Consider the following 19,231-nt stretch of genomic DNA (forward strand, 5'->3'; position numbering starts at 1 on the left):
GAATGTTCTGCACTCATCCTTCAAAGGTGTAGGGGAATATTTCAGAAGTGCTGGTGAAAGGATGAAGTTCTGTGGGGCCTGAGTTTTGCTGGTTTTTATGTGGGTAGATGGTCATTTGAACCACCTGCTACTTAAAGGGCTGATTTGCAATGCCATTCTTTACCCTTCAGCTCAAACAAAGGTATGGTGTGATAAATAATGGTAACAGATTTCTCAGTGATGATCCCTTTGCTGAAAGCACTGGGTAAAATGCATTGTTTGACACTAACCCTAGAGACCAGAGGGTAACAAGCAATGAAAATGTGTATGACTTCATAAGAAAGTATCAGCAATGGCCAGCGTGCTCTTGTTCACTTCTCCATCCTGTCTGCTTTTCTTGTTGTATACATTAAATTTATTATATCATCAATACCCTTATCTCTAGATGCCTATGCCTAAGAGAAAGAAATTATATCCAACATAGAAGAATAAGAAAATAATGTGTTCAGAGATTGGGATATACTCTTTTGAAGTAAAATTTTATATATCTTCCAACTCAACTTTTGTTCATGTTTTGTTCCTCAGTGAAAGTCAGCGCAAGAGGTTTTAAAGGTCTGAGATGACCTGGTCTAGAAGTCATGAAGAAGGTTATAGTCTTACTTACTTCAAAATATATATTTGGATAATTATTTCACCTGTAAAGAAAACATTGCACTTTGAGAAACATCATGTTTTGGAAGGTGAAAATTATTTTGTATGCCTTTCTATGAAGATTGGTTGTGGCATATGGCCAACATGTCAGCCTCCACAAAATGAGATCCAGCAAGTTTTCCCTTGCTTACCATTTTGTCTTAGCTTGAGTTTGAGCTGTTAAATTGGGTCTGTAAAAGAGGTGAAATGGCTAAGGGAATAATAAGTAGGCAAGCAAAGAAATATGTATGTTAATTCTTCTGTGGAGATAAAACTTTTCTTACCTAAATAAATTTACTCCAGACTATGTTTGGTATGCTCCTTCAATTAAGAAGTTAATAAAGCTAGACTATTTTAATATCTTGCTTTCCCAGCAAAATGTTTTTGTATGCATTTGAAGTGATAACAATATTTTCCTGATACTGAAAAAATAGGTCACCTGCACTAAAAGTATTAATCCAGCATTTACATGGTGGTAACAACAAAATCTTCCTTCCTCACTGGAGGAGGGAAGGAAAGAAAGAAATTATATTATTAGTATTGAAGTTTTTCTACTATCACAACTGTTCCTACACAGAATTGTTACTTCTATTAAACTTCTACATTCGTGCTGTATTTCTGTCTTATTTACTTGACTAATAAACTGTGTTTGTAGGTGAGATGAGTGAAAGCCGAGCAAAAAAAGTACGAATAAAGGAAGTTGATGGCTGGACCCTAAGGATGCTTATTGATTATATTTACACTGCTGAAATTCAAGTTACAGAAGAAAATGTACAGGTAAGAGTGAGAATATTTTCTGCAACAAATGAGATGCAATGTGCAATGTCATTTATTTTATCATTGTGGTTCAACTCTGACATGGGAAATCTCATCTGTAAACTGGAATTTTTTCAGACCTTGTGCTTACAAAGCAAGTAGTCATGCTGGTCAAATTCTGGGTCAAATTCAAAGACAATTCAAGTAGATGAATAGTTAGTTGACTTTAGTGGGCTTTGCAACCAAATCTTATATAATGCAATAAAATAGATGGTCTACTCTGCCTAAAATTAATGCTCTCAGCCACCTCTACGACCCCTTCTCTAATATTCAAGTGAAATTTAAATAAGCAACTTAGATTTATTCCTACATGAGAAACCCTGTTGTCCAACTAAGCTGTCCTGTTTATTTTTAACCTGTTAATCTGCACAATAAAGTATTTTTTCCTGCTCAATCTCTGTAACTTTCCAGTGACCAACAGTGCAGAATTTTTTAGCTACTTCTTTTTTTTTATTAAGTCAACCCATGTCTATTATGAAGGTTTTGGCCATCCCACACAGAGCTAATAAGTTTTTCCAATTGACTGTACCTTATTTCGAAGCTTCAAGTAGAGTAGAACAAACACAAGCTTAGAAAATGTAGCCTCCTGTATTTAATATTTTCTAAATGCAGACGACTTAAGATGGACAGGGTAGATTTTCCTTCCAGTGTCTTTTGAGATTTATTCTAGAGGTTTGATAAGTTTAAAACTAGTTGTTTTAAGGGGTGATACATTTAATTCTCATGTTTTCCTTTGTACTCCTATGCTCTTCTTTCTACTCTTGCCCAATGCCAAATAACTGGTTATTAGCAGTTATTTTGATGCTTTAGCAGGGTGCAAAACCATGTTGCTATATTTGGTATTGAAAACTTCTGTTGCAACTATGTATTCTGAAATGAATTGCTTTTACTGAACATGAGGCTGAAATTTGTAGCATTTTATTGGCTGCTGAATCCGATGGGGATGCTGCTTGTTTTAGCCATGCTTGATTCAATACTTCCCAAAATGAGGAATGCTTGAAACAAATTATCCTGCTACTTAGTCTTCCATGTCCTAGGTAATTTCATAAGTCATTCTCAAGGCTAATTTCTTGTCTTTCTTAATGACTTGATACTTAAGAATCTTCCTATTTAAGGAATTGTTTTGGTCTGATGATGAATGGACATAGTGAAAAAAATGACTGAAATTCTGTTGTATTTTACCAATCTGGTGGTTGCCCAAATCTCTGTATCACTGTGGAAGACCTTGAGCAAATCCAGAGATGTGAGAGATTCCCTAACAGACCTCTTGCTGCTTGATCATTCTTACTTTTCACCCTTAATGTAGAATATTCTGTCTTGCTGACAGAGCTTAATGGCCCTAATCTTGTACATTCAATCCATAACCTTGGAATGGACTTAACAGGCAGTCCTACTCTATTTTGGCTGTAGGTGCTGCCTAGGAGGAGGCATTATCACACACTCTTGGCAATTCTGACTCTTCCATGTTAATGGGGAGGAGAAGCTTAAATGTCTTCCTCATACAGGAATCACTGAAAGCCAGAAATCCACGGGTTTAACACTCATGAGTCTGATAGGGCTTTAATTTTCTTGGCTCTAGGGTATCTGTCTGAAGATGGATATCTGATGATGCTGGGCATGTTAGTATAAATAATGTGGCTTGGATTACAAGTTTGTGGTTACTTGAGTACTAAGAAGAAAATCAGACTTCTAAGTTGGATTTTGATTTTTTTCCAGTATAGTTGCACTCTAATGTTGATAGTGAATATACTTGTAATATGATTGTATTGAATGTAAATTTATTCTTACTTTGTTGCTTTCATCCTTTTTGCATTATTGCTACTAGATATGTAGAGTTTATTTGCATTACAACAGAAATAAACATTGTGGATAAAAATAAATATGCTGATGCAAATTCTTTTCCTTAAGCTTTGAAAGCCAAGCTGGGAAAATTGTTTCTGCGACTTTCTGGAAACCTAGAAACCTAGTTCAGATTTTCAGGCCTTAGTTAAAAATGTGTTCTCTCCATAAGCATGTTGTGTGCTATTGAGATTAATTCTAGCTCTTGATTTCTTGTCTATATGACCTAGGAGATATTGTGAAATTTTGGTAGTGGTTAGGAATTTATCTTGTAGGAATAAAGAAGCCTGAAAACCTAAGATGCCATTTTATGTTTGTATTAATGTGTTGAAATTGAGATCAGCTTCTAGGTAGCTACTTATGATTCTTATTCTGATACCCTTTATGGGATTTCAAGTGTATCATTCCATCTCTTCAGGTTATACATAGTAAGAATAGGTATTGAATTAATTTCTAATACGTGATACAATGTTTGAAGAGGATGTGCAAGCTTCATGTTTAAGTAATGTAGAATTACTAAGTAGTTATTGGTATTAACATAGCTGCATTGTATATTTATGAAAACTAATTATAAAGGAATGCATAATCGTAGCCCAGCTCATTGGTCTTTCTCAAGGGGCAGGTTAACTCTGAGCCTCTTTCCCTAGAATCTTACTTGATCTAGATGTGGACAGAGGAGTGCTTCCTGACAGTGCCTTTACAACTTCTCAGTGAGAGCTGTCCATTTTTTTTTCTCCCCACTGTCGTGTTCTCACCTTATGTATGTTTTTGGCAGGTGTGGAGGTAGAAAAATCAGATGTAAGTCGGTGATTGAGGAGAAAACCACATTCATTTAGCCCATAAACTATCAACATGGGAGGACCTCAACTCTGGATGTTATCACTACATTAGTTAAATACAAAAGAACACTTGCTCTTTTCTTCAGTTCTTGGTTCAATAGGTTTCCCCCCAGCCTGCAACAATAAGACAGCTGGTATATGAATGTGTACATTGCTTTAGTGTTTGTCCTTCATTTGGAACAAGTTATTTTGTAATTCATCTCTAGTGGTACTCACTTTACATAATGCCATGCCAGTGTTTCTGCTGTATTTACATATCATGTCACATTTTTCTACATTCTTAACTCTTTACTTTTCCCTTTGGTTTTTTTTTTTTTTTTTTTTTTTTTTTTTTTAATGAAATTAGATATCAGACTTAGTGCAATATCTCATGTTTTAAGAAGGAAGTATCTTTCTTAAGTTAATGTTTTCAGAAGGCAAATCAACTTTCTTGCATACCAAATTTTTTTGATATCCATATAGGTATTAACTACATGCAGTGCACAATGTGGGAGAGTTGGTTACTATAAGAAGCTCCTGCGTGAGTAACTCTCCCACACCATGCGTATGCACTGCAGCCCCTTTTTAGTCAGCTGTGCACCTCGGGCCTCTCCTGAGCACAAATGTACTGGGGGAGTGTGGAGGTCCAGGGAGTCCCTCTGAACCCTCTGTGGGTGAGAGAACCCCCCTGTCAGACCCCTGAAAGACCCCCGAATAGAGCCAGGGGGGTCAGAGAGCTGGGTCCTGCACCATGGGAAGATCTGCCTTCTCTCAGAGAAGAAATGCAACTGTTAAGTGAATCTAGAGTGTGAATTAGATAGTTAGCATGTAGAAAAGGTAGTTTTTGGGATTGTTTATATTAGCAGCCACGAGGCCAAGATGGAGAATTTGGGGTGTGGTGTTTTCTTTCTTCTTCTTCTTCTTCTTGTTCTCCATGTTGGTGAGGGATGCTGGGAATCACAGATTGGCTGGGGACAAAACTAGACATAGTAATAAGGTATTATAGTATTGGAAAGATAGTGTAAACATAGAATACTTAGTTTAAGGTATAAAAGATAAGTCCTGCCTTTCGTGGGCAGACTTTCGTCCTGGACGCGGTGCTGACCAGACTGCTGCTCGCGAGCGTGAACACTGTATCGATAAGAAATAAAAAACAGACCTTGAGACCGGACGATTGTCTCCTGCAGCCTTTCTTCGGCAGCTTCAAGAATACCCTGAGCCTTGAACCACCCTCCTATGTCCATCTGAGTGGTCTTGGGCACAAGGAGACCCTCAGACAGTGACAGGGGAGAAATTCCTGCAGTTGTTGGCAGTCTGTGGACTTGTTATGGGCTTTAGAGGTCAGGCTGATACAGGCTGAGTGAAATGTGATTTGAATGAACACAAGTTAGGTGACTGTGTTCCTTTCTGATTCCCTGCTACAGGTCTCTGTTCCTACAGGTATCTGTTGTGCTGGTACCACTATTTGCTGGAGTGTTTTATAAAGCAGATCACTGAACTCAAAAAAACATCTGGCAACATAACGCTCTGTATCTTCATTTCCACCTCACATGGTTTTTGGGAGATTTTTGAGTTATTCTTAACTTGGATCACAGCCCTGTCAGTTGTTTTAACCCAATACTTGGGGTTAGTGTATTGAAGTGTAGGAACATATACCAGTGTTGGGAGTAGATGTTTCCCTGCAGCCTGGGGCAAACATTACATGTAGTTTCACTTTGCTGCTACTGCTGTCTTACTTTTGGACAAGATGAGTGCATGAGAGATAATAGAAGAGAAGATTGCAAAAAATTGTTTTTTAAAATTGTATAACTCCGTCCTAGCATATTTTTTCCTTTAAAGCATTTTGTTAGGACAGACATGAAGTCCAGAATCCTAAATAGGGTCATTTTTTCTGCTCATTTTCTGAAATTATTCAAGAACAATATTTGCATCGTAATAAGCATGTTATGAGCAGTAATATGTATGCATTTTTTCTTTGTAACTCTTACAGTTCACACAAGTTGCCATAAAAAGTACAACAGAGACGCTTCTATTTGAATGGTGTCATGGGATGTGGGCATAAGAGTTGACAGCACATTCGATTTAAGATGCTGTCAAAACAAGGTCCGAAAAAGCAGCTGATTTCCCCAAGAAATCCTCAAAATAAAGGTTCCTAATGTGGTCCCAGCTGTTTACTAAGGCAGACATTCTACAATACCATGTTTGGTAGTACAGGCTTTGACTATTCATGCTGCATCTCATCCCCTCTAGCTGATCAGTGGTGCAGGGTTGTTGGATCCTGAAAAATCCTCAAGGTTGAAAATGAGCCTGTACTTCACACCAAAACCCAGGGAAGTCCCACAGCTTCAGAAAACAGATGTGTGCTTTTTAAGATGGTGAGCTTCTGAATTGTATTTGTGGTATGACCCACAAGCATTGGATCATGCCATAAGTTGGACTGAGGGTATGTTCAAGGAGCACAAAGAAGGAGGAATGTCATGTTACAGGGAATAGCGTAAAAGAAAATTGCTACTTAGCTCTCTAAAGTGAAACAGTGACTGAATGTATCAAGACTTGGCAGAACATGTTTAATCTAACAATGGAAACTGGTTAATAATCCTTAGGTGGTTTATTCCATTTGCTTTTAATATTTTTTCTGCTTCAAAAGGTTGGTAGTATGTGACTTAAATGTTCCTGGTCTATATTTGACTAATTAATTCCTCTGTCATCTTGTAAAGCAACCTGTTGCTGTTTTCTGCAAAAATCTCATGTATTGAATGACTGTTTTTATTCATAAACTTGATTTTTTTTTCTTTAGGCTAAACATCATAGACTGTTCTTTGGAGACAGTAGTTTCTAAATATTTTACCATTCTTCTTGCTCTTCTAGACTCTTTCCATTTTACCTATATCTACATATCTAACATGCAATGACCAAATTGGTCCATTAAGGCCTTAATACTGCAGACAAGAGTGAAACTATTATTTTGTGAATAAAAAATACAGTGTTTGATTCATTATGTCATCAATTTTCTGGTAATGAGACATTGATTCTAGTGGTCATTGTATGTTTGTGCTGGTAGAGAGAGTAAGAATGAGAACATGAGAGTGCTCATCATGGAGCGGGAGAAAGAAATTGTGGCACCTCTTCATTTTGGTAAAAGCCATTTTTAAACATTTATGCTTATTAGCATAATACTTCTAATGAACCAAAACTGCAACCAGTGGAAGTCATTATCTGATTTACTAGTAGTAGAATGTATTTCAGTAAGTTCAGTGGGCAAAACTTCAGGTTCACAGCAGAAATCTTCTGTTAGGAAGAGATGCTAATTGCAAGTCTGTTTCCAGAGTACAACCACATGTTAAAATTGGTTTTATGAAAAAAAATAATTAAAGAAATTAATTATTTTCATTTTGGATAAATGTTTAATTATATTTTAAAATTCACCAATAACAGAAAAAATAGCCTACTGAGAACCTTGTGAAATTATATCTGTTTTGGGGGCGGAAGGGCAAGAGAGAAGCAAGATATGTACAAGTAATTTTAAAACTGAAAGAAAATCATAGAAGAGAGCATTGCACGAAATAGAATGCAAAATAATGAACAGTCCAGATTTGTGTGTATTGAGGAGGACAAAATCCCCCAACAAACCAGCAAGGAGTAGATATTAATTTCAATAAAATGCAGTAGAACTATGTATGATCAGTAAGATGAAGTCCATGCAAATATGGCCTAATCTTCACTGGATACTAATTTAAGGGCAAAAATAAAATTCTGTGCAGCATGAAACATTCCTTATTTGCTCTTCTGCTAAGCACTAGAATAAACTCAGATAAAAGTATGCAGAATAAATTGTTGTACTATACTTAGAATTGGTGTGTTTATCATGAACCCCATGCAGTTTTGTGTGGGTAGGATATGAAATAGCCTGTTTAGGGGCTTCCAGTTTGTTGTGAAACTTGTATTACCAGAATGTCAGATTTAATAATGGAGTTATTTTTTTTTCTTCACACCTTTGTCTTAAGATGGTTTCAGATTCTCTCCTTCAGTACCCTTTCTATGAAGGGTAAGGCACACCAGCTTGCAAGAGTTTAATTAAAAAGAGAGTTCAGGATCATGAGAGAATATCCACTTTAACAACTTACCATTGCACATCAGTTGAACAACAGCAGCTAGTTGTGCATGCTTTTAGCTTGAAGAAAATACAGAATGACTTAATAGAAGCCAGTTTATAAGACTGTTCTCTTTACTTAATATTTGCCACAGTCTTTGAGCACATACATGAACAAATTAACAGAGTTTCTATTCCAGTAATCTTCAGAGCCATACTATCTTTGTATCTGAGCTGAGAGTCAAAATACTCCTAGGAATATTGTGATACTTGTCAAACTTTATCCTTGAAAACAAGTGTTTTGTGTATATGAACAGTTGACTAAACTGAGTGTCTTTATATGAGTTAGCAACACTGTGATGTGTGAAGAGCATAAAGCATGTGTTTTGGAACTAGTTACATTTTAGATATCTAGCTTGGAATGTTTCTCAAAAGTTTGTGAGGCCTGCCAATAAAGTACACCTTCGAACCCTACAGAACTTCTCTTTTCCCTTATTGGATCAAAAAGATGTCCCTCACTTTCAAAGAGATCTATCCAAAGGGGTATATTTTCTTTATGAATATAGGACATTTTCCATGTTAATTGGGGTAGATTTTTCCCTTTTAGAACCCAAGGCTGACTTTACAGAGGTTCTTTACAAATGTCTGATTGGGCATTGTAAGAGGAGGGAGTTGAATTCAGTACTTGAACAGAGATATGCATTCTGTGTCCTGGAAGTATGCCTGCTGCTGTGTAAGTGGGTGGAAGAGATAAAAGAAATATTTATTCAACTGAACTGAATCCTGTGAAGCTTTCACTGAATTTTATAATGCAGTAGGTTCTGTTTCAAATAAAAAATACATATTTTATATGTGAAACTGGTTTGAGAGAAGGTAGTGCTGAAATTGCTTTTATGGGAATTGGCTGTTCTCCTCCAGAGAGCCTAAGAGATGTGTGGAAAAAGATGCCACGCTTAGAAACCTAAAAGGGGAAGGAAGGGAGTAAGTCTGATCTTGATGCATTGACAGATGTGCCTCTAGCTACCTCTTCTTTAAAAAGCTTTTGGTGATCAGGGAAAGGGAAACAGCTTAAATAGGTGTATATCTTGAGAAGAGTGGGTGCTGGTAGGCTGGGTCTAGGCCATTACATCCCTACTGGTCATGATTAATGCCTTGCATGTCACCAAGAAACCAACAGATACTTAGTATAGGTCCTGTATGTCCCCAGTTGTGCACTCTACTAAAATGCAGGGCTCCTAAAGAAGAGTTTATTCTAAATTAGCAGCAATTGCTGAATTGTTTTCAAATAGAAGATGATGTTTTAGACAGTGCAGTTTGGTGATGACAGCATGGGTCATGATAGCAGTTTTTCTAGCTAGAAGCAGTCATAGCATTCTAGCAGAGTGATTTTATAAAACTGCTACTGCTGTACCACTGGCTAATTAGGTTGGCATCACTGAAGTTTGCTGACTGTTGTTGATAAAGGCCTTTTATTTACTTGCATTTTCCTCTATTTACTAACCACAGTTTCCTGATAAAAACATTTAAAAATCATCACTATATTATTTGTTAATGGAAGAGAATTTTGAGGGATGTTTAAGTCAGTGGGTTGTCATTAATGCTGTCCCCTCCATCCCCACTGATTCTTTGTGCAGATTTTCTCTTGCATCTCCCCAGTGCCTAGGCAGTCACTTCATCTTGGTTTAGCTTCCTAAGTCCTTCCTGCAGTACATGGCTGCTTACATGTTAGGTGCTAGAGACAGAGTATTGGACCATGAGAGTATTCCTCTGAACTGATTTATTGCTAAAGTCTGCATGCTTCTAAAGAAGAATGCAGTTAGGTCAGATAATACCAATCCTGTTGAAGATAACAGGATTGTGGTTTGGTTTTTTTCCTTTCTAGAGATAATTTTTTTTAGGTAAATGAGTGTAAGTTGTTTCTCTTACTGTTCCTAAAAAAGTGAAGCACTGTTGCACTGTTTTCCCTGTCAATAGCTACAGCAGATTTTTTTTTTTAAATAAAAATAGCTTTTACTTGAACATAAACTTAGATTATAGCATCTTTAGAGGTGAAATCTGTGAATTTCTCTTTTGGTGACTTAAATTTAACTTGCCAGAAACTTTCAGAAAGGTATCCCAGTGCAGCACATGTTCTTTTAGACAGATCAAATCTTCTTTTGGGTAGGCCAAATCTTTATTAAAATTGTACAGCTGTGTTTTAAGCTGTTCATATAGGTGTGGGGGTTTTTTTTTGTGTTTTTTGTTTTGTTTCATTTTTTAATTTTTATTTTTAATGTGCTGATACTGAATTCTGATTCCCACATAATCTCCTATAAAATTTTGGACAGATTTGGCATCCTGCTTTCAATATATCATGAGTAATATGCTAATTATTGAGCCCTGAAGTGTCAGGTTAAAATCCTGCTTGTTTCTGAGATAATTAAAGTATTTGTCATGGGCTTTGGTTCTCTTATCTTCCATATTCTGGCTTTTTCTGGACTCAGATTAATCTTGAAAACACCATATTTCCACTATCATATTTCATTTTACCATCACTTTTTGCTTTGCCTTCATGAAGACCTTAAATGTTCTGACCATATACTCACTTCTTTTTTTCTTGATAGGTTTCAGGCAACTGCACAAGTTCTTGAAAGCATTTTCTTTTTCAAAAAATGTTTTATGTAATCGAGCTGTTGGAGTGCCAGAAACTATTGGCAGTTGGTGATCTTATTTCCCTGACACAAATATTATTAAAGCTTTAGGAGGAGATGGAGTTCTTTATTGGATCATCTTATAAAGCCTTAAAAATAAACAAGCCTTTGGCCTTTCTGCTCATCTCCATTGTGGCTGTGGTGGCATAGATACTAAATTATGAAAGCTTTGGCAAATTCTGAAGTTGTATTCAGAGTCATTCAGGTTAAAATGCTTTATAAAACTGGCACATCCTAATGAGTTAATGATTAAAACAGGATTAACTGATGTTTTTAAATTCTGATGTGTGTTAAAACTACATGGTAATCAAACTTTCACTTTTATTCTTTTATGACAGCACAGTTCTAATAATATTAGGGGTTTGCTGACACTGCAGAGAGGTACTTAAATCCAAGCTGACATGAATTTCTTTACAAACCCTATTCATAGAAACATGTTTAGGTCTTACTGGGCAAGAACTTAATGTTGGACTAAACAGCCTTAAAGTGTACTCTTTGGCTGTGTGCAGAAAGACTAACACTGTATTTTGCTATTTGTATGTAATTTATACTTAAGGCTTCAAGCAACCATCTGCTTACCTCCTTTTGACCTATTTTTGTATTTATGACAGCAGCTTTAAGGATCTTAATAATATGAGGGCACAACTAATATGTGGCATAGCTGGAGGAGAGACAGTGGCACACTCCTTGAATTAATATGCATTGTAAGACATGTCAGGCAACAGTAAATGATCTCATTTTTTCCAGTGAAATAATCCTAGTAGGCATTCTTCATTTGCTTATATATGCCTGCCTTTCAGGAGAACAAGTGTAGGAGGGAAGAGAAAAGAGGAGCACGATCTTTTTACAGACGTATTTTATGACAAATATAAGCTTCATTAATTTGCACTTTAAATGAGTAAGCTTCACTAAGAGCTGCTGACCAAAATACTAAGCAAACAGCTTTGCTGGAAAATTTAATATTTTGTTCTCTGACAATTTTAAATAAATTTAAAATCTATTTTTTATAGCCTATCTTTTGTGATTTTAGCTATTACATATGTGCAAAGTGGAACTGCTTGGCTTTTTGGGAGCACATTATTATTATGTGCACTGCAGAATAGCTATGGTTGCTGTATTGTCACTCCCCTATGTTTGTTTTTAACTGAGGAACTGGCCTTTTGATGTGGCTGAAGGTGTATTCCAAAGCCTCACACTTACTTGATAGATGTTTGATGCTCTCTTAAAGGAATTCTGTTTCTGATCTGGCTTCCTTGGTGTGACAGGAGGAAATCACACTGTGCTCAGCATGAGGAAAGCATTAAGGGTTGCTGAAACTGTTAGCCTGATAACAACTAGGTGGCTGCAGCTCCATATCTCCAAGCTCCAGCCTGGTAGTGAGCTGAGCATGTCTTTGCAGTAGGTACATGCACAATCACATGTGTACACTACACACTGCCAGCCCCACAGATCAGTGCAGGCAGAAACACTCATCTGATGCCTTGCTTCTCTCTTGATCTGGGCTGTCTTCCTAAGGAGTCTCTTGGACATGTCTATTCAATATCTTTTGTATTGTTAAGACAAACTGAATAAATGCAATTCATAGTACTTCATTTAGGGATAAAATTCTTTCCCATGTCCTCTCCTGGATTATAAAGCATGGTGAAGTTCATGAGGTAAGTAGCAAAAGGAGTTTGCAGAGAAAGCAATTGCTGTGTCTGTACAGCTGTAGCTGTGGTTAAGGCAGGGGGAAAAATGGTGGCAGGACCACCAGAACCAGGAGAAGCAGATGTTGCACAGATATGGCAAATACTTTCTCCTCAGGTATTCACATTTTTATGTTCCTGCCTTTTTTTTTCTTTTTTTTTTTTTTTTTTTTTTTTCCTTCTGCAGATACCTTGCTGCTATTTCTCTCTGCTCTCTAAATGATGTTTTTTAATTATTTTTTTTTTGGCTTGCTGAATGGGGATCCAAGAACTTTGTTCAAAAAGCAAATTGAGTAGGCAGAAGGGTATGAGCCTTTTAGGAATAAAAAGATGAACCTGCATGGACATTTGAGCTGTTGTACACTGGATTGAAGGTGCCAAAGAGAAATACATATGGGAAAAACAGAACTGAGGATGAGTAACAGAGAGAAAATTAATCTAAAATGTGGACCAAAAGGTATGAGGAGTGAATTAAAAATGTCCCAAGGCTGTAAAAGACTGTCTTGGACTATCAAGTGCCAGTGTGTGTAGGAGGCAGAGAGTCATGCTTCTTCCAGAGAGAGACTGTTGTCTTGTGGACTGAATCACAGATTTCCCCTGTCTCAAAAGCTCTACCTTCAGAAGATGTTTGGGTGTTCTGGTTTTTGTGTTTTGGTTTTGATTTGTTTTTTCTTTGTGGGAGGGGGAATGTGGGTTGAGGTTTATGAAACCACTTGTTTCTGCTTATTTGGGAGAGACTTGTGGGCAAAGGCGGTGAAGAGGCTTGTAGCTTGGCTATGTCAGCATGGTCTAAGCAAGAGCCAAGGAATGAATCAGAAACTCTTGGAGGAGGTGATGGGGTGAGAGAGAAGTGGGGTAAGGAAGGAGTGTGTTACAAAAGAGATACTGATCTGTAATCCTGCACTTCAGAAGCATGTGATTCTGATTACTGTGGGAGGCGAATGGGAAGTCACCGAGGGATTTAAACAGGCATGTTTAATTTAAATGATAAAAAGAATAAAACACTTTTACTCAGCACTGCAGCTCTAAATATAACATCTATTCGTTTCCTGCATATTGTTTCTTTAATGAGTGATTTAGAAGAACGTGTGGGCTGTCAGAGCCATGCATGAGAAAGGTGCCAAAAAACTAGTTAAGGTAGAAAGTCCCAGTTACACCAACAGACTGTGCAAGGTGCATTCTCTTACAGATCAAGGACAGGCTTAGAGAGAGGGTCAAAAGATGAAGTGCAAAAGCAAATGAATGAAAACATCCGATCACTAGAGCAAATAGGATTTTATAAACATATTTTTGTTAAAATAATCCTTGCATACCCACAGAAAATGAACTTTTAAAGTGGGTGGCTGAGACTATAAAAATGTTATGTTCTCCAGCTGGCTATTCCTTGGAATTTCAGCTCATGTTTTAGTAAATCACCACAATGTCATTAGTGATCCTGAGCATTATAGAGACTATGAAGGATTTGGTTTTTGATAGAGGCAGGTGAGATAAGGAAAATGCAAACTTCCCATATGTTTTAGAATTCTATTTATGAGTTTTGCATAGCTGGTAAAATCCTCTTCTAATTCTTAGAGTGGTCCAGAAATAACCATATCAAAGGCTTGTGAGAGTCAGGTTAGTTATAGTCCTTCCTAGATTGTCACATGATGAATAATAAATAGATCAAAAATCCCTAGGGAGAAAAGGAACAAATAGGAATAAATAGTTGGGTTTTGCTGTATCAAAGTGATTGTAATGTGTCTCAGGCTTCCAAAGGACCGATTTCCTTTAGTTTTGAAAAGTAGGTAGCAAAAGATGTAGGTGAAGAACTGGTTTAAGTAGTTTTTTTAAGATCAGACAAAAATGGAAAATCTCTCTGCTTTCTAGCTAAGCTAGATGTCAGGCTATCATGATCACAGACCAGAATTAATGTTGGAAAGTGTAAAGTAATGCATGAAAAGAAAAAAAATTGAATTACTCCTACATATTGCTATGTTTTACATTAACAGCTTTTCCTAGTATAGAATAACATACTGTAGTCACCTTAGAAAAACCTGCTATTGTAAAATAGCGTCTTTAAAATGGAGCATAAAAAATGGCACAGCAGTATCTGTATGTCATTGTATAAATCTGCATTATCAGCTGGAGCACTGTTGGATGATCTAAAATATGACAGGAATAGCATCCTTTGGGGAAAGGCTTAAAGCCATTAAAGGCATGGAAAAACTATCATTTTAGAGAAGAAGGGAATTCAGGCCTTTTCTAGGTTGACTATGAGCTGACTAAAATAGGACTCTTTCTTCCAATCTCTGTTTGTTTCAAAAAATCTACATACATTTGTAAAGGGTAAAAGGGTGAGTTACTAATTTATGCTGAAAAATAACAAGCTTTTCTTTAGAATACTTGAAGTGAAGTGCACAAAAACATATATGTACATCCATGTACATATTACTATGTATGTTACATGTTACTATGCTTAAGGTGAGTGCCTAAATGAATAGGACACCTTGCTGCAAAATGCATGAGTGCAGCTGCCTAGGATGCCCAAGTTGAGCAGTTCTGCTTTCTAGTGCTGGTTGGTTTGGAAATGATTGCCTGGGATTGGAAATGATACCTCTGTTACCATTAGATAGACAGCGTTTCAAAGCATCAGCAAAGCAAAGATTAGAATAGTGTTTCAAAGCAGATATTTTCACCTCTTAAAGTTTACATCCCTAGTTAGGTGAGACCATATGAGGTCCAGATCTGAGCTGAGTTCACCTGTTCTAATCTTCTCCATCCTAGGATTCTCTTATTTCTCTAGATTTCTCTTGTTCTCATGCAGTTGACTAGGGAGATGTGTTGGTTTTTCTTTTTAGAAGGCCTGGATTTTACCTATTATTTTAACACTTTTCTGGAAAATGGTGAAGTTCTTGACTAGCCTGGATAATATTTTTAACTCTTTGTTTTATGGGTCAGCTGGGATAGGAATTTCATAGAGTGGTATTACAAGAAGCTTTCAGTATGGTGTGGCCTAAAAGAGTTTACAGACTTGAATAGACTATTTGTCCAGAGAACCTGTGGCTGCCCTGTCCCTGAAAGTGTTTAAGGCCAGGTTGTATGGGACTCTGAGCAGCTGGGTCTAATAGAAGATGTCCCTGCCTATACCAGGGGGGTTGGAGCTAGGTGATCTTAAAGGTCCCTTTCAACCCAGGCCATTCTATGATTCTTAAAAAAAAAGGGGGGGAAAAAGGAAAAAAAAAAGTGTCAGATATTATGACCATTGGGTAAATCAGAAGTAATCAGGACAGAAAATACAAGTGTTATGATTCTAGACCTGATGCCTTCATTTTGCATTGCTAGGATGTAGTTGCCCTTTAGCTAAACATTAATAATGAAGATGTGTAAACTGCCTTCTCAGATCAAAAGTTTGTACAAATTTTCTGAGCCTTTAAAATCATCACACTGCTAGGCAGTGCTAGATATACTTCTATGTCAAGTTGGATGAAAGCAGCTACTTTTGTCTCAGCTATGATCTTTACTGTAGACATCCACGTCTTTCTTTCTTTGTATGACCATAAAGCTACCTGTGGCAAATCCTGAGAAGTAGCCCTTGCCAACTTGAAGTGCAGAGGTCATTTGCTCAAATGAATGCATGTGTGCGTGTCTGCCTCTCTGCAAACTACAAGGTGCTTATTATGAGTAAATTAAGTCACTTAAAGAGACTCCATGGTTCACCTCTCTTACTTGCAAGTAGGTTCAGGATATGCTGTGACACATAAGGTGAATTTTTGGAAGCTGCATAAAGGCTTCCTTGGAAATGCTTCTGTTTTTTTGATGTTGGTTGTGCTTTAAATCATGAAATGTGTGTACTAAACCTGCATCTGCAAAGAAAAGTCAAATGGGAAGCAGTAGATGCTATTTACTTTGGGAATTTTGGCTCCACATACCTGAATTTTTCAAGCACAACATCTAGATTAAAGCATTTATGAAATTTGTCACTAAGCCTAATTTTTTTTTTTTTAAGAAATCCTCTGTGACATTTCTAGAATATAATTATGGTCTGTTGTAGTAAACTGGATGATAAGTAAAAGATTATGTTAATAAACTACAAAAACATAATTATGGGAAAGGCTTGAAGTAATCAAATGTGTTTTGAGTCCACTGAAGGACCATTTACTGCATATTAGATGTTAATCTTGATATAATTTTTGTATTGAAGATAAGCACCATGCACAGAAATCATTTCTACTTCATGCTATTTCTGTTATCCTTGGTTCTTAGTTTTCTATTACTTTAAGACTTGGCAGTATAGATGCATCTTCTGTACCAGAGAATGAAATAATAGAGGAAGAAAAGGTTCACAATCTACTATCCCAGTTATGCTTCTGTTTGTTTCCTGCCCAGGTTTAGGGGTTTGAAAATGGCTTTTCAAGCCCTCTCTTTTAAATTGCCAGAAAATGCTCAGTCATATTAGGAGAACAAACCTTGTTTGTCACAAGTCAGTCTGTAACACACAAAAAACCCCCAGCAAACCAACAATTCTTTCCTTCCCTTCTCCATGCCTCTTCAAAGGTTTTTTGTATACTTTAGGAAACAGCAGATGAACATTTTTGGTTTTGGGTCAACCCTTTACATCTTGAGTTTCTGGCAATCTTTTGAAAACGTTTCTATCACAGTAATCTTTGGTAAACCCAGAGAGATTGTGTGTGCCTGTGGGGTCTGAGCTGAGGGTGGTCAGTTGCTGGAGCTGAGATGCTGCAGTTCAGTCCTGTGGCTGAGGCTCACTGACAGCTCAGGGCACCAGCTGATGCAGCAATTCTTTATGTGGGTCAGCCTCTACAGGAAGAAAGCAGACCATGTAGTGTGATTTATGTTATCCTGCCTGCTTAATCTTTTCAGCTTCTTCTAATCCTTTGGCAGGGTAGCTATGTATATGATGTGACTGGGTAGCATTTCTAGTGCCATAATTAAAGAACAAATTGTCTAGTTCCTGAATCACACAATATCAGAAGTAGCTTTGTTCAGACTCGAGTTAGTCTCCTTTAAATTATGCTGTCCCTAAGAAAATATGATGGTGTTTTTATGTAGCTGTGTAATCTTCGAAACACTGAATTAATTAAAGTATATGAAGGATTCTGAGCTTTCATTTTAGATTACTTACTATACACATACTTAAATTCAGTGGCCAAACATCAGATCAAGAACCTTGTTCCTCTAAAATCAAAATGTCTACAGTTTTTTCACTGAAATAAAAATCTAAAATTCTAACTAAAATTATTTTAGGTTCATGATATTTTACTCCAAGTGAGAGAATGTTTCATTTCTATTGCCAGTATCTTTTAAGAGAAGAAAAGGATATGAAAGGCTAAGCTTATGACTGTTAACAAAAATAACCATCAGACTAGGAAATCAATCTGTCTCTCTTGTGTGAAAGCTTATGCCAAAATGCACTTTCATGTGGTGGTTAAGGCACTGTTCTGGTAGAGAAGGTGTAGCCAAGATGTAGCCTGAAGCCAAGCAAGGCTGCATGGTTCTCCCTTGTAGATCAGATGGATACCCCTCATTATGGTGTATTACTTAAATAAGTGACTCTTCTGTAATTTAATTTGCTTCATGAATCTTGTTTCTGCACTTCAGTAACTATTAACTGCATCCCAAATCCCTCTGAAAACTTCCACAACTACCCCCTTTAGAAAAACCTCAAGAAAACAATAACAAACCCACCTCCATACCTAACATTTTTTTTTAATAATTTGTAGTCTATTCAGAATAATCTTCAAAGGTGCTGTCTCTTCAAAAGCTGCTTTTTGAGCAAATTGGTTACTCCCTATCAATTGCATGTCATGAAGTGGACTCTTAAGTACAGTTTATGATGCAAGTTAAAAAGCAGATATGTAAACCAGTTACTTTTTCCTTATCTTCCATTTTAATTTGTCACACTGATTTCCAAGCTGGGAGCTGCTTAGTATTTTGTAGATCATGTAAATCATTTAAAAGACTACATTTTCATGATTATTCAGTCATTTTCTACTGAAGTGCTGCTCTACCAATTTGTATGTAGTACAGGGGGAATGTGAAGGAATTGGACTGTTTCATGATCTGATTCCTTCCTGTGATACTATGAAACTGCCACCTGCATCTAAATTTTGGTTGCAAGGGGCTCATTAAGCTAAAGAAAAAATTAATACATCCATGTCTTCATTGTGCAATAGCCTTGAGGATGTTAAGATATCCAGAAGGTATACTTCATAGGCTACATGACCTCATGTTCTAAACTTGCAGCTCATGCACATCTTTAATTCCAGTGCAGCCTCTTATTTTTGTATTTTAACACTGGAACACCACACTTGACTTGCACATGTTGTTCGTACAGAAATTCAAGCAGGGTTGATTTTTCCAAAATTGAAACATCCACATTTTATCCCACAGATGCCTTAAAATATTTGTGTCTATTTTAGTGTTTTTGTATGCATACTCCCAGATAGCATAATTTCAATGCCATGCTGAAGGATTTCACTAGAATTTAGACTACGCTTCAGTTACAAATCACAGTTTTAATTATGGCACAGATGCATGTAGATGAGAATAAAAAAATAAGATAATTTGGATTATATTTAACCACTATGTTAATTTCCTTCTCCCCCATGCTATGATAATGTAAAC

General features: G+C 36.8%; 1 protein-coding gene across 5 annotated transcripts in view; it reads left to right on the plus strand.

Annotated features, from left to right (window-relative positions):
• KLHL2 (kelch like family member 2) overlaps positions 1-19,231 on the plus strand; it is a 54,589-nt gene that overhangs the window by 10,701 nt on the left and 24,657 nt on the right. For all 5 annotated transcript variants that reach the window (XM_056489576.1, XM_056489577.1, XM_056489574.1 and 2 more), the window contains one exon: positions 1,325-1,446. In XM_056489576.1, coding sequence (XP_056345551.1) covers positions 1,325-1,446 — 122 coding nt within the window. The remainder of the gene's footprint in view (positions 1-1,324; positions 1,447-19,231) is intronic.

The sequence above is a fragment of the Oenanthe melanoleuca genome, chromosome 4 (genome assembly GCF_029582105.1).
Source record: "Oenanthe melanoleuca isolate GR-GAL-2019-014 chromosome 4, OMel1.0, whole genome shotgun sequence".
Taxonomy (NCBI): domain Eukaryota; kingdom Metazoa; phylum Chordata; class Aves; order Passeriformes; family Muscicapidae; genus Oenanthe; species Oenanthe melanoleuca.